Raw genomic sequence first — 14,347 nt, 5'->3', positions numbered from 1 at the left:
CTCGTAGTACCAAACCCCGTCCTTTGTTTCCCGCCTTGGTGCTCTCAGGTTCTCCCATTGATTCTCCCGTTACTCCGGGTCAGAAGTTGTTCCACACACCCGACACGATTCAAGAAGAGAGTCCGCTGTGCGGAAGTGAGTTCCAAGCCTTTAATTCAATTCCCGTTCATTCCTTCTTGCGCAATTACTCACCCTTCTTTCCTTTTTAAGTGCATTCGTCCTCCCGGGGAGTACGACGCTCACAGCCACCCGATGGTTCAAGGCGAAGGGTACCGTTCTCAGAACCGCTGTTACTAGCGAGCATTCTCTTTCCCTTTAAGCATTACTTTCAAACTTCTTATCCTTTTCCCACTTACCTCTTATTCTCTCGCCCTGCAGAATTCCTTCCTCCCGCTTCGGCTTCAGAAGAATCCATCTTCCAAGAGGGATTGTCCAGTGTCTCCCGCGTCACCCATCCAAGAAGACCGTTCCCCGGCATACAGGGTTTTTTACCCCAGAGGGTTTCCCTGGGGTTCGTGCTACCCTTCACTGGTCTATATTTCCCGGTGATAAGGGCGGGCAGGGACTTCAGGGTGATCTTTCCTTTCTGCAGTTGCTGTTTCCGTCACGTCAAGGCTCGATCAGGTTAGTGACAATCTCTACATTTTTGGTAGTATCGGGATCAGTTATAGTGTATTAGTAACAGTAAGTGACGCCAACTAAAAGACAGACAGGATCGAGCTGTGGCAGGATGGAACAGCAAATGCAGCAGCTGATGGCTGCTATGCAGGCTATGTCCCTAGATATGCAGGCAATCAAACAGGACAACGCTCAATTAAAGCAACAAGTTACCAGAGCGTTCTCTGAGACTCCTCCCATTACTCTAAGCACAGGCAGATTTGATGGGGATCCACACAAGCTCATGGAGTTTTTGGACAGTTGCACTGTGCAGTTCACGTTTAAGTCCCGTTTTTTCCCAACAGATAAGGATAAGGTGGGATTCTTAATATCACACTTGGCAGGCCCTGCATTAGCATGGGCTACCCCTTTAGTTACCTCAGGAAATGTAGTGTTAGACTCATACCCAGCGTTTGTAAATAGTTTAAAGTCTATGTTTAGTCGACAAGAAATTACTGTCTCTACCTAAGAGAAGCTATTGGATTTATGCCAGGGGAGTAAGGATCTCTTATCTTACATTACCCAATTCAAACAATTGTCTGCAGACATAGGGTGGCCGGATGACGGTCTATTGACCTTGTTCCGTCGGGGTCTTTCAGAGGACCTGAAGGATGAGCTCTCCAAGGTCCCTCGACCGGCCAACCTGGCGGAAATGATAACTCTTACAATGCAAATCGACTACCGGCTTCAGGAAAGGGCCCATGAGAAAAGGAGACCCAAGGGGAACCGCTCTCATTTTGATCCTCCCCAACATGTGCCTAAGTCTTCTATTGTTGAGGAACCTATGCAAATAGGATCAGTTAAGGGTCCCTTAACGTCTGCCGAAAGAGAAAGGAGAAAAACTTTGGGTCTCTGCATGTATTGCGGATCCTCCTCTCACATACTACGGTACTGTCCAGTAGTACCCCCGTGCAGAACACAAGCCCCGATGCCGGGAAACGCCAAGTCCCTACCGTAGAGGGAACCGCGGTAGGGAAAGCGAAACTAGGTTCCCCACCGAATTTAGGATTATCTCTTGACCAACCCATTCTTAACTCATCCATGGTAGTACTTTCGCTGACCTTTTTCCTACCAGATAGAATACTCCAAGGCATTCCTGCTTTTCTCGATTGCGGGGCAGCAGGGAATTTCCTAGATGATCAGTGGGCTGCCGCCCACGGGATCCCAAGAATTCCTAAGTCCTGCTCCACATCCATTCAAGGAGTAGATGGCAGTCCGTTATCCTCCGGGCCTATTCGAGAGCAAACCAAACCGATCACCTGCCTGATCGCTTCATATAAGGAGAGCCTAGTGTTCGACCTGATAAGGGCTGCTCACTTTCCTGTGATATTAGGTCTCCCTTGGCTTCGCACTCACAACCCATTCATAAACTGGACAGCAGGGACTCTCTTTTTAGGTTCAGAGTACTGTTTGACCCATTGTGTAGCACAAGAAGCAGTCGGGATTCAGATTCCGTCTGGAGAAGTTAACCTTCCTGGGTCTTCATCTATCAGTCAGTTAAAGACTGTGCCCCTCTGTCACCAGCAGTACTATAAGGTGTTCTCTAAACCTCTTTTTCCCACGTTACCACCACATCGTCGAGATGATTGTCATCTCAAATTGCTTCCCGACCAACCCATTCCATTTGGACGCATGTATGTGCTATCGATCAAGGAAAAAGAGGCTCTCAAGGAATATCTTTATTGTAACCTACAGAACGGCTTGATAACCGAATCTATATCTCCTGCCGGAGCGTCTCTCTTTTTTATTCCCAAAAAAGACACAGAGAAATTGCGTCCTTGTATTGATTATTTGGGACTCAATAAAATTACGGTCCCAGACATGTACCCGATGCCCCTGATTAAGGATATCCTGGAAGTGGTTCAAGGAGCAGCTATTTACACTAAACTGGACCTTCGAGGGGCGTACCGAATCGCCCCCCGGTGATGAGTGGAAGACAGCCTTCCGTACCCCTTTGGGCCACTTCCAGTACCAGGTGATGCCATTCGGACTGGTGAATGCACCTGCAGTGTTTCAAAGGTTCATGGACCATCTGTTTGCAGACATCCTCCTTCATTTTGTTATTATATACCTAGATGATATTCTGGTATACTCGGCTAATCAAAATGATCATATCCGCCATGTAAATATCGTACTGGAACGTCTCCAGAAGAATCAATTGTACTGCAAAGTAGAAAAGTGTGAGTTCCACCAAACACAAATCACTTACCTGGGTTCGTTTTATCAGCACAGGGCATATCCATGGCCATCCCCCACGTCAGTGAAGGAGATTCAACGTTTTTTGGGATTTGCGAAATTCTATCGGAAGTTCATCCCCTGTTATTGTGAAATGATCCTACCTATCACTTCACTACTAAAGAAACAAGTCCATTTCGCATGGAACGACAAAGCCCAACACGCCTTTGACACTTTGAAGAATCTGTTTACTTCGGCATCCATTCTGGTCACTCCGGATAAAAACCGTCCTTTCATTGTAGAGACTGACGTTTCCCACCATGCTTTAGGAGCAGTTCTACTTCAACAGTCTAGACTAGGGGATGAAAGACCGGTAGCTTATCTCTCTAAAACCTTCTCTGCTTCCGAAAAACACTATTCAGTGCTTGAAAAGGAACTGCTAGCAATAAAGAAAGCCTTCGAAGAATGGAGACATCTCTTACTGGGCTCCCGCTACCCGATCAAAGTGCGAACAGACCACCAAAACCTGAAGGTTCTCCAAGAAGCACAAACCACCAATAGCAGACAGGCACGATGGGCACACTTTTTTCTTCCATATCGAATAGAATTCACCTTCCTACCGGGGAAACAAAACCTACGCGCAGATGCGCTATCTCGCAAGGACCCTCAATCCACCTGCTTTTGTCCAGAAAAAATGTTCTCTCAATCACGTTTTGTTTCAGTCATCTCCGATTTTCTTCAAGTCTTAAAATCAGAGACTTCAAAGCAACAACAATGGTGCGAAGAACTAGCGGCATCTTATCACCTTACAAGAGATCAAGGGTTATATTATTATGAAGATAAAGTACTTGTACCAACTCAATCTTTGCAAATAGAGGTCCTTCAGATGTGCCATGACTCCCGAGCAGCCGGACATCGGGGCGTTCAAACAACTCTAGATTTGATCAGACGTCATTTCTGGTGGCCTACTCTTCAATCAGACATTTCTGATTATGTAAAAGCATGCAGTATATGCATCCAATCAAAGACACCACGTTCTCTTCCCTTTGGATTACTAGCCCGAATGCCCATACCTGAACGCCCTTGGCAAATCATAGCTACCGATTTTATTGTGGAACTCCCTCTTTCTTCAAATAACACCACTATCATGGTAACCATTGATTACTTCACCAAACTGGCCCACTTCCCTCCGTTACCCAAGATTCCGGGAACTGATCAGATGTCAACGATATTCCTTACCGAAATTTTTGTGAGGCATGGTCTACCAGACAAGATAATATCCGACCGAGGTCCACAATATACCTCTAAGTTCTGGAAGGGAGTGTGCCAAGTATTAGGCATCAAAAGAGCCCTAAGCTCAGGGTATCATCCCGAGACCAATGGACAGACAGAACGTCTCAACCAGACCTTAGAAAGCTACCTGAGATGCTTTGTTTCAGCTGCCCAAGACAACTGGACGGATCTCTTGCCTTTTGCAGAATTTGCGTATAACAATGCCAAACACTCCGCACTGAAGACAAGCCCCTTCTTCTGCTTGTATGGTTATCATCCTTCTTTTGTACCTAATGGTCTTTCTACTTCTTCCAAGATACCCGGAGTGGACTGTTTACTTGCGGACGTTCTAGAGGGTCACAGAACTGCACGTCTTGCACTACAATTGGCCCAAGATAGGGCCAAAAGAAATGCTGATAAACATCGTCAAAATACCCCGGACCTCAACCAAGGAGACAAAGTTTGGCTGGCCTCTTGTTTCCTTCCTAAGCATCTGGCTCCCTCAAAACTGTCTCCGAGATATTTTGGTCCTTTTACTGTTTTAGAACGAGTAGGATCAGCAGCAGTCCGTTTATCATTACCTCCTTCCTGGTCTCGTATCCATCCAGTGTTCCATGTGTCCCAAATTAGACCTATGGTGCAAGATCGATTCCCTCGATCAGTCAGGCCACGGCCACCTCCAGTTATGACTTCTTCAGGAGCCGAATACGAGGTTGCGGGGATATGTGATTCGAGATATCATCGAGGACGTCTCCAGTTCCTCGTTGATTGGAAAGGTTACTCACCTGCGGATCGAACTTGGGAACCGGCTCGGGGGTTCATGCCCCCCGGTTGGTTCGACGATTTTTCCGCCTGCACCCAGGTAAACCGAGTTCCCCAGGAGGGGGCATACTGTTACACCTTTTCGGCATTGGCAAGTCCGACATCGTTGGTTACTGTGTAGAAGTCTGCTCCTGGGTCCTCCCAATAGGGTTGTAGGGAACCATTGCAACGGTCTAGTGGTTTCACGTTGCCGGCAGAAACACGTGATTGACCACATGACATCTCTTAAGGGAAGCAGAACAACGCGTCGAGGCGTCACTTCTGCTGAATGTGATGCTCCATAAGTTCGGAAGGGTTTACTTAGGACATTCTACTTCTTTGACATGCTTGTTCACTCTTTTGTCTAAACCACTTTTCTTCCCTCGTAGTACCAAACCCCGTCCTTTGTTTCCCGCCTTGGTGCCCTCAGGTTCTCCCATTGATTCTCCCGTTACTACGGGTCGGAAGTTGTTCCACACACCCGACCCGATTCAAGACCAGAGTCAGCTGTGCGGAAGTGAGTTCCAAGCCTTTAATTCAATTCCCGTTCATTCCTTCTTGCGCAATTACTCACCCTTCTTTCCTTGTTAAGTGCATTCGTCCTCCTGGGGAGTCTGACGCTCATAGCCACCCGGATGTTTCAAGGCGAAGGGTACCGTTCTCAGAACCGCTGTTACTAGTGAGCATTCTCTTTCCCTTTAAGCTTTACTTTCAAACTTCTTATCCTTTTCCCACTTACCTCTTATTCTCTCGCCCTGCAGAATTCCTTCCTCCCGCTTCGGCTTGAGAAGAATCCATCTTCTAAGAGGGATTGTCCAGGGTCTCCCGCGTCACCCATCCAAGAAGACCGTTCCCCAGCATACAGGGTTTTATACCCCAGAGGGTTTCCCTGGGGTTCGTGCTACCCTTCACTGGTCTATATTTCCCGGTGATAAGGGCGGGCAGGGACTTCAGGGTGATCTTTCCTTTCTGCAGTTGCTGTTTCCGTCACGTCAAGGCTCGATCAGGTTAGTGACAATCTCTACATTTTTGGTAGTATCGGGATCAGTTATTGTGTATTAGTAACACTACCCCTGGTCTGTCTTGGGTCTGCTACCTACCCAGCATCTAGATTGTACACATTCTTTTGTGACCAGTTTCCATGGCTCGCTCGCAATCTTGTCATTGGTAATACTATTTGGTTGTTGCTTGAGATTTGCGTGGATGGAATCCCTATATGATTTCAACCAGGTCATCAGATATGGGTCATAGATCTTGAAATCATTAAAAGAGTTACACATCTGGTGTAATGTGTGACCGGCCCTGAGTGGGAAAGGTCACTAACAGTGCAACGTGTAGGTTATCGAGATTGCTGGTTCAAAATGAAATGCTTGTGTATTTGGAGTGTTCAAACCAGAAGTTCATGTCACCCCAAAACTATTAAATTTGGTGTTGGCAGCTGCAGGTCAGCTACTGCTTCTGCGAGTTGATGCACAAACACCTTTTTTTTTACATTGGGGCGGCTCTGTAAATCAACAAAACTGAAGGAGGACTCAGAGGCTGATTTAACACTCGGACAAGGGACACATGCCCACCGGTCCCCCCTGCTCTGACTTTCTCACATTAAAGGCAAACAGGCAGGGCAGCACAGGGCCTCCCACTGAGAGCTTATACCTTTAAAAGGCTCATCAAGCACTCCATTAACAATGGGACGTTATTTGCAATGTGAACAGGTTACAATGCATGGGACAGTTGTCCCCTAAAGTTTATAAATGTCGCACTTGTGAGAGCTATTAACACCTTCTGCCCTAAACTCCACCAACCCAGGGTGCTATGTCAATCTTGCCTATGGTGTCCTTTGTAATTGTAATGGGTTATTTATTACATGCTTAATACTGAGAGGTTTCTAAGCATGGACGCGGGGATCGAACCTGTGTTGCTCCGCATGGTTTTGCTTCCAAGACGAGCATGTTGCCCCTGAACTATCCTCCGAGACCTTTGCTATAAATATGCCACTGAAGGAGGTATAGTTTGTGATGTCACCAATACTAATCCTGTATCTAGTATACTGGGGGCTGTTTGTTCCCTTATATATAGGTTCTAACTTTGAATAATTAGTACCCCAACACACCGTTTACCTCGTCGTGATTGGGTGGAAATTCTATGATTGGAGGACCACATGTTAGTTATCATATGAAGAGTACTATCAGAAAGCCATACCTCAGAGAGACACAGCTGGCACAGAGTAATATCTGTAATTAAGTTGTCAATGAAGTAGCACATTCTTATCACTGTCCTGGCATTTAGAAGCATCTATTTCAAGGCTTTTAAATCAAAGTCGATGCGGACTGGTTCAGAAGGTGCATGGGTTTGCCAAGGCAGACATGTTTTGTGAGAGGTACTCAATGATAGAGGTTTTCTGCTTGACGTTTGAGTTTCATACTGTTCAGGGAGGGATACTCACATGTCAACCAGTAGAGTAATACACTGATGTTATATATAGGGTCAGTATGAGAATAAGTAAAGTCCTGCGCCCTCAGGCCACTATAGGTGCAAAGACAGGCTTGCCTTTGGTTCACCTTCACTGCAGCCACTGGGCGGTGGCCCTATGCCGGAATATATTGGCTTTTTTGGGGCACATCATTGGCAGTAGGCTTGTAAAAATAAATAGTGGACAACAGTCTTACAGCCTCATAGAAGAGCGGTTTGGCATTAAGAAGGTAACCACAACTTTTCCTCGTTCACTAAATCATGGGCAGTCTGTTGCGGGACTATGAAAGGGATATCTGTGATATTTTCAGGAAAAAAAACAAATTGAGAAATGACCACATTTTTTTCACATAAAAGAAAATTACTTTTTGCTTTTTTAACTTTTTTTGTGTAATGCAGGGGGTGTCCCCCCGCACCCTCCTCACAACCCCCTACGCTAACTCATATCCTTACCCCACCCCCACCTATTATTTACCATACATATACCAAAATATCTACTATTTTCGGTCAAATAAATGAGGTCATTTCTCATTCTTTTTTTTGTATTAGTTTATTTGTACGGATTTGCTCTGATAGAGATGTAGCAGGGTTCATTAGGTAAAGAGCAATACACCTGGAGGAGTTCCTGAGAGGAAGGTGCAAGTTTGAACTAATTTAGTCAGTGAATGTTAACGGCACCGCCAAGATGCGCCTAGAGATGACATTCTATGTAAGGTGCGGTTTATGTTGTGTCCTTTTGCTGAGTCACTCACTCGGTGCTCAGTCTCACCATGATGTGTCACAGAACGGCTCCCATATGCAACACATGGAAATCACATACATTGCTCATTTACGTTTGGTCACGCGGCAGCTCCACTTGACAAAACAACACACTTATCATTCATGGTCAGGCTGTTGGTTCATCAGCCATGAATAACCTTTTTAAGTGCACCCACATCCATGCATCCCTCTCTGCTTTCAGAAAAACACTGAAAACCAAGTTGTTCAACTAAAGTGTACCTACTATGCCTGCGTCAATACTGTTCCACTGTAACCACGGAACCTACCTGTTACCACTGCTGATAATATGTACCAAGCCTAATATTCTGTAACGGCGCCACGATGCCTCAGGGCCGCTGGGCGCTTGATAAATCCAAATAAATAAATAAATTCATGCCCCAACAGACAAGCATTTCATGAACACATGTTATGTTATGTTTATGCAACTTACACCATCTCATGGTCTCCAGGTGCTCTGTCAGATCTGAAAAGAAAGAGGAGAGGGTTTTTTAGTGGGAGGAGAGGGAGAGAGAGCAAGACTGCGTTGTGCTGTTCTGTTGGTAGCTTCAGTTCGGAAAAACTGGTCACTGTGTATTGGGTTTGCTTCCAGATGGTATGGGTTGGTGGGTGTTTGGGTGGGTGCCTGTGTTGCAGTGTTGGAGTCTGAGCATGTTGTCATTGAGCACGTTCTAGAAGGAGGTATTTGCTGTCGGATTTTGGAGTCGATGTTGTGGTAGTCCAGTGTTGGTTTTGTATTTGGCAGTTGTGTGGCGAGTTCGCAGTGACATAGAGAGTTTTAGTAAAGTGATGGTAGGAGGGAGGAGATCCTTATGTTGGAGGTGCTTAGATTGATTGGCTTAGACTGCGATGGCTCATCCGCTGGTTAATGATGTCATCATGTTGTCTTTTTCTGGGCCTGCTCAGTTTGGTTGACTTGAGTCAAGGAGCTGAATGTGGTCAGATGGGCCTCCCGCTCAGCCTTCGCTCACTACTACCGGTTGCAGCGACCAGGTCAGGGAGGAGATTATGCCCATGTGATATTGGGTGTGCCATCATGGGAATGTTCATGGTTTGATTAAAGTTCAATTGGTGTGCAGTAGGCAATGCAGTATTATTTGGGAGGTCGAATTGATCTTCATTTTGGGTATGCGTCATGTGTAATTACTGGGGCAAGGAAGTGGGACATGAAGGTAATCTCCATCACTCCGAGGCCCACTATTCCTCCTCCCAGTTCCTATGCCCCCCTTTCTGCCTGGGAGATAGCATCTGCAATGATGTGGTAATCAAGAATTGGTCTGCGGGGCTTAAAGGAAGTGAAGGAGTGGATTACTGGAATCTCGGCGAGGGAACATGCTGCCTTCATGTGGAAGTACTGTGCGGAAGAGTAAGACTGGCACTCAAGAAGATCACCGGCATTGTGAACGCGGCACGAGCTTGCAGCACACACTCACTTTCTCTTCGCTTCGATACGGCATAAAGCAGAGAGTTATGCTAGTTTTGCACCAGTGAGCTCACACTTAGTGGTGGGCAAACAACTGCATTGCATTCCTTGCAGGGTAATCCCACTGGCCCAATATAGGGACTGGTACAACATGTACGATATGTCGTCTAGTCTTTTTTCCATGCTTCCTAATCGAATTATCACAATGATCCTATAACTATCTTCAGTGCCACCTACTTTCTACACTTCATAGTTCTTTTTGAGATGTACTAGATTGACACTTTTTCAACTTCTTTGATCTACTTTGCCTTAAGCAAGAATTGTCAATGGACCAAATCCATGAGCACCTGTACCTCTTCCTTCTGTTGTGAACAATATGTAACGGATGCATTGTCTCCATGGATACCCAGGGCGACAGTGGTGGACCCTTGGCCTGTGAAGATGTGAAGACCTGGAAGCTGACGGGTGTCACCAGCTGGGGTTTGGGCTGTGCGGTGAAGAATAAGCCAGGTGTCTATACCCGCACCACCGCCTTCTTGGACTGGATCCACGAGCAGCTAGAGGTTTGTTTTTCATTCATGTTAAATATGCATTGACTCCAAATCAGACAAGTTAGCCCTGCCTCTTTTTTACTTTTTGTCTTAGCAGTATTTTCACATTCCTGTCATACAGGATCTAGTTATGACATCTTAAACTATAGAACATGCTTGCATATTATTTATCAGAAGTAAACCAAAAACATAATGTATGTTTTCTGAAGCTTAAATAAGTAAATGGTTGTAAGAAATGTTTCTGAAAGAACCTGTTGGGGAAAGTGGCCAGAGGGTTAATGCCTTAAATTGACCTATTGCAGGGTTTCCAGGGGAAGGCAAGGTTGCAGCGCTCCTTTATGCACCTTATAGCTGACCTTTTGGTAGGCAAGCTGAGCACAAAGGCTTAAACCTGTCAATACAGTTAATACTTAAAGAACAGAGATAGAAAAGCATGAACAAAATTGACTAAGACGTCTCAAAAGAAAGAGCATCAAAAGGGTCTCTCTAAGATACAAATTCACACACTTCTTCCTTTCAAAACAGGTAAAAGGAATATGCACAAAAAATAACCAGGAAAACCGGCTGCGTGAACTCAGTGAGCATATGCCACCTCTTAAAAACAATTTCCCTTCTGGCTCTCAGTTCAGATGTTGGCCGCGGAGGTTCTCTCTTTTTGTGGTTTTCCAAATGATGAGATAAATCCTCTTCAGATTTCAAGATTTAAAAACAATAAAAATCCTTTGTATTCTTTCCTCGAAGACCTTCCTGGGCATTCCTGAAATTCCATGCACCAGCACCCTCCCAGGGCATTAGTAGTCCTGCCGATTCCAACTGGCACGGCTACACAGCTCTAACTCAGAAGAGGTAATGCTGGCACACAAGCCACTTGACTTGGCCCCAAATCTTATTCTCTCTCTTCCAGAGCCGCCAAAGGCTTCAGATAAGAATATTCAGGCGCTTCCTGGCAGAATGGAAGCTAGGCAGAGCGACTCCTCAACTGGCATTGCAAGGGTATCCCAAACTTCGACTGGTTCCAAACCTGGTAGATAACAATTGGTGCTGGAAAGTTGATGCCAGCTCTACTTGGCAGTAAAGGTATAGGCTCCTCCAAAATGCAAAAACATATGGCCTCCAGGTTGGTCATGGATAATTTATTGGGACTTCTAGATTTGCTAATTTTCAAGATCCCCTAATTCACAAATCCACTAACAGACATTATCCCATATTTACAGTAATCTGGCAAACGCAAAATCACATGAGACTTGGTTTCCAGCAGGGAAACTAACCAGCCAAATGGCTTTTGCAGCCCTTCCTGTGTACACAGACACTCTTTGTTCTCCTTCCCAGAGGCGTTACTTGGGGGGCCCGAGGGGCTATAGCCCCGGGTCGTTTGGTTGTAGCCCGGATAGAAGCTAAGGGGTTACAACCAAAAAGGCTAGCTAGCCCCCAGTCCCGACAGTCCCAAAATTAGTGTAGCCCCGGATCTTTTCCAGACCTAGCAACACCCTTGCTCCTAGCTATACCACACCTTTGCAGGGCATGCAGAGGGCTGAGAGTAGGCCAAGGTGTGCTATGCTTTAAACTAAGTGTCTTTATACTGTTACTTAGGGATACTTGGAAAGTTATGGGAGAATGTTCTGACTTCTTAGAAAACAGCTGCTGCTTCACCAAGGAGAGAAGATTTTACTAAGATTAGTCCAGCTGTCAATGGCATGGACTAACATACTAATGCCAAGGGCCAAGTGTCAAGAGAACAGAACAATTTATATATAACTCAAAAAAAGTCACTTTTCTGAAAATGTATAACACTGTGAATCCATATTTAGAGGTGCTATTCAGAAATGAATGGAGTAATTATACATGTGGTTGCCAACGTAATCTGGATATTATAATTTATAATTATACTTGGTCTTTTATAACACGCTTAATACCAGAGACCAGTTTCTAAGCACGAGACCGGGATTCGAACCTGTGTTGCTATGCGTTGATGTGTTGCCCCTGAGCTATCCTTCCGGCCTCATTCTTGTGACCTCATGCCTGTTTGGATGTTAATAGTCAAACATCGTCTTGTAGACATCTACCTTCTGTGTAGCTGACAGTATGGCATGTACAGAAGAGTCACTACTGTCCTCGTAGAGGTATTTTCTTCACTCCAGGTGTTGCACAATTGTGAAAGTCAGTCTGGTCCTGCGCCCACCCATACTAAATGGCATGGTTACATTTTCTGAGCATACTACAACCGAAAAAAGGGGTGGGGGGAAGGTTTCGAATAAATCTGAACCACTGGCCCTGCTCTGGGCAACCTTCTACGCCCGAACTGCTAGGACAAGTCCTCTCTTCATGGAAAAAACAAGCAACCCCAAGGCTGAAACATGTCTGGGGATGCTTGTGGTCTTGTGCAGAAGGGCTGCCCCTTTTGGGGTGGGACTAAGCCTGACTTGCATATGATCTTTCACCTTCTGTAATGGCTTGGCAGGCTGAAAAGCAAGGGTCTGGTGGGTTGCCTAGAGCTGTTTCAATGGTTCTGATTAATTCAAAACCTTCCAGCATCACCTTTTTGTTTTTCGTAAGTCACCCCGAGTGGGACGGGTATGCCCAGACATGGGTCACGACCCTGCTGGGCCTAGAGACCCAAGCTACTCCTCACTGATGATGCCCAACAAGGCTGAAACAATTCTGGGGATGCTTGTGGTCTCATGCAGAAGGGATGTGACCTAGTATTTTGCGCTGGATTGCCCCTTTTGGGGTGGGACCTTGCCTGATTTCCGTATGGTATTTCCCCTTCTGTAATAGCTGGGCAGGCTGAAAAACGATGGTCTGGAGCATTGAGCAGAGCTGTGCCTGTGGTTATGATTAATTCAAAGCCTTGAAGCCATCACCTTTTTGTTTTGCAACAGGCAATAGCATAGACAGGGTGTGGCCAGAGGGGCAAGGCCCACCCTCACTTCCCCATGGCCCAGCCTGACACCTCTGCCTGTTGTGATAGCTCAATGAAGTGTCACAAGGCTGATGTGAGCTGATGAAGCCCTTCTTCCGCCGACGCTTGCAGAGGCACTCTGCTTTCCTGTTTATATTTCACAGCACAGCTGGAGTGATGGAGGGGTTTACTGTGCTATTGACAGTGTTTTTTACATGGCTCCCTGTTTTATTTCCATTTCTCCTCTGTTACAAGTCGCAGCGGCCCCATCTCCTCTACCTCCTTTTGACATTAAATGCTGATTGCCTCTCTTTCCTGGCACACTCTTTTTCTTCTGTCACTCTCTTTCTTTCTTCTGTCTATTAACCCCCTCGTACTGTCTCTCTATTAGAATCTTTATTCTGTAGATTAATTTACCTGTAGATTAAGTGACACTCTTTATACTGTGATATTAGTAACACGTTCCAGAGTCTTCCCTGGAGGGTAATGGCCCGCAACCCGAGGTAGTGGCCCGAGCAAAGCGAGGGTGGTTAATGAGGGCCCCGGGACGTTACCTACGGTGTAGCCTGTGGAACGGGTTACTAATGCCATTATCTCCCCGGGTTACAAAAGCGGTACCGGGCCTGCAAAAGAAAAAGTATTTTCATTTATTGAACGGGATGCTGCACATGTCCTGTTCAATTAATGAAAATACTTTGCCAAGATGGCCACCATGGTTGTGGAAGGCAGGGCTCCATACGGAGCTCCTCTTCCATTTTCGTGGTGGTTGGCAAAGCAAAGAGGAGGGGAGTTGCTGCACAACTATCAGGGTAGTGGGGCAGGGGAGGGGCATTGAGAATTGGTAAAAAAAAGAAACAGGAGGATGGGGTGAAGGTGGTGCTCTAAGGCAGGAGAGGCAGCTGGTGGGCTCCATGGAACGCGGGCTGAGATCAGAGATTTCAGCCAGTGATCCGCGGAACATGATTGGCTGTGCCCCCCATCCCAGGTGTTAATGTAGATTCATTTATATCTATTGGATATTGTAGAAAGTCTGGAGCGCTGTAGGAACTTCCCACCAAGGCTAGGAAACTTGATTATACCAATGTTACTATTTGCTGATGATCTTCTCCTTTTCGACGATGCTGTAATAGTGCGATAAACGCACTAGCCCACTATTTAAGAGAGTACAATGTAATCACAAACTCCCAAAACACTGCTATAATGGTAGTTTCTAATAAAAACAAAGTCTAGACAAAAAGCATCTTTGTTTCTAGAAAACCAGAAACTGGAAATAGTAAATTAAATGAAGTACTTGGGGTTTATGATTTTGAATAAGGTCAAATA

The 14,347-nt window shown here is 45.8% G+C and overlaps 1 protein-coding gene across 1 annotated transcript in view; it reads left to right on the top strand.

The window, feature by feature from the left end:
* TMPRSS3 (transmembrane serine protease 3) overlaps positions 1-14,347 on the top strand; it is a 185,589-nt gene that overhangs the window by 138,118 nt on the left and 33,124 nt on the right. The window contains exon 8 of the mRNA XM_069637338.1: positions 9,985-10,137. Within this exon, the coding sequence (XP_069493439.1) occupies positions 9,985-10,137 (153 nt within the window). The remainder of the gene's footprint in view (positions 1-9,984; positions 10,138-14,347) is intronic.

The sequence above is a fragment of the Ambystoma mexicanum genome, chromosome 7p (assembly GCF_040938575.1).
Source record: "Ambystoma mexicanum isolate Mex_15411 chromosome 7p, UKY_AmexF1_1, whole genome shotgun sequence".
NCBI classification, from domain to species: Eukaryota; Metazoa; Chordata; class Amphibia; order Caudata; family Ambystomatidae; genus Ambystoma; species Ambystoma mexicanum.
This window is presented reverse-complemented; position numbering and strand designations above follow the sequence as displayed.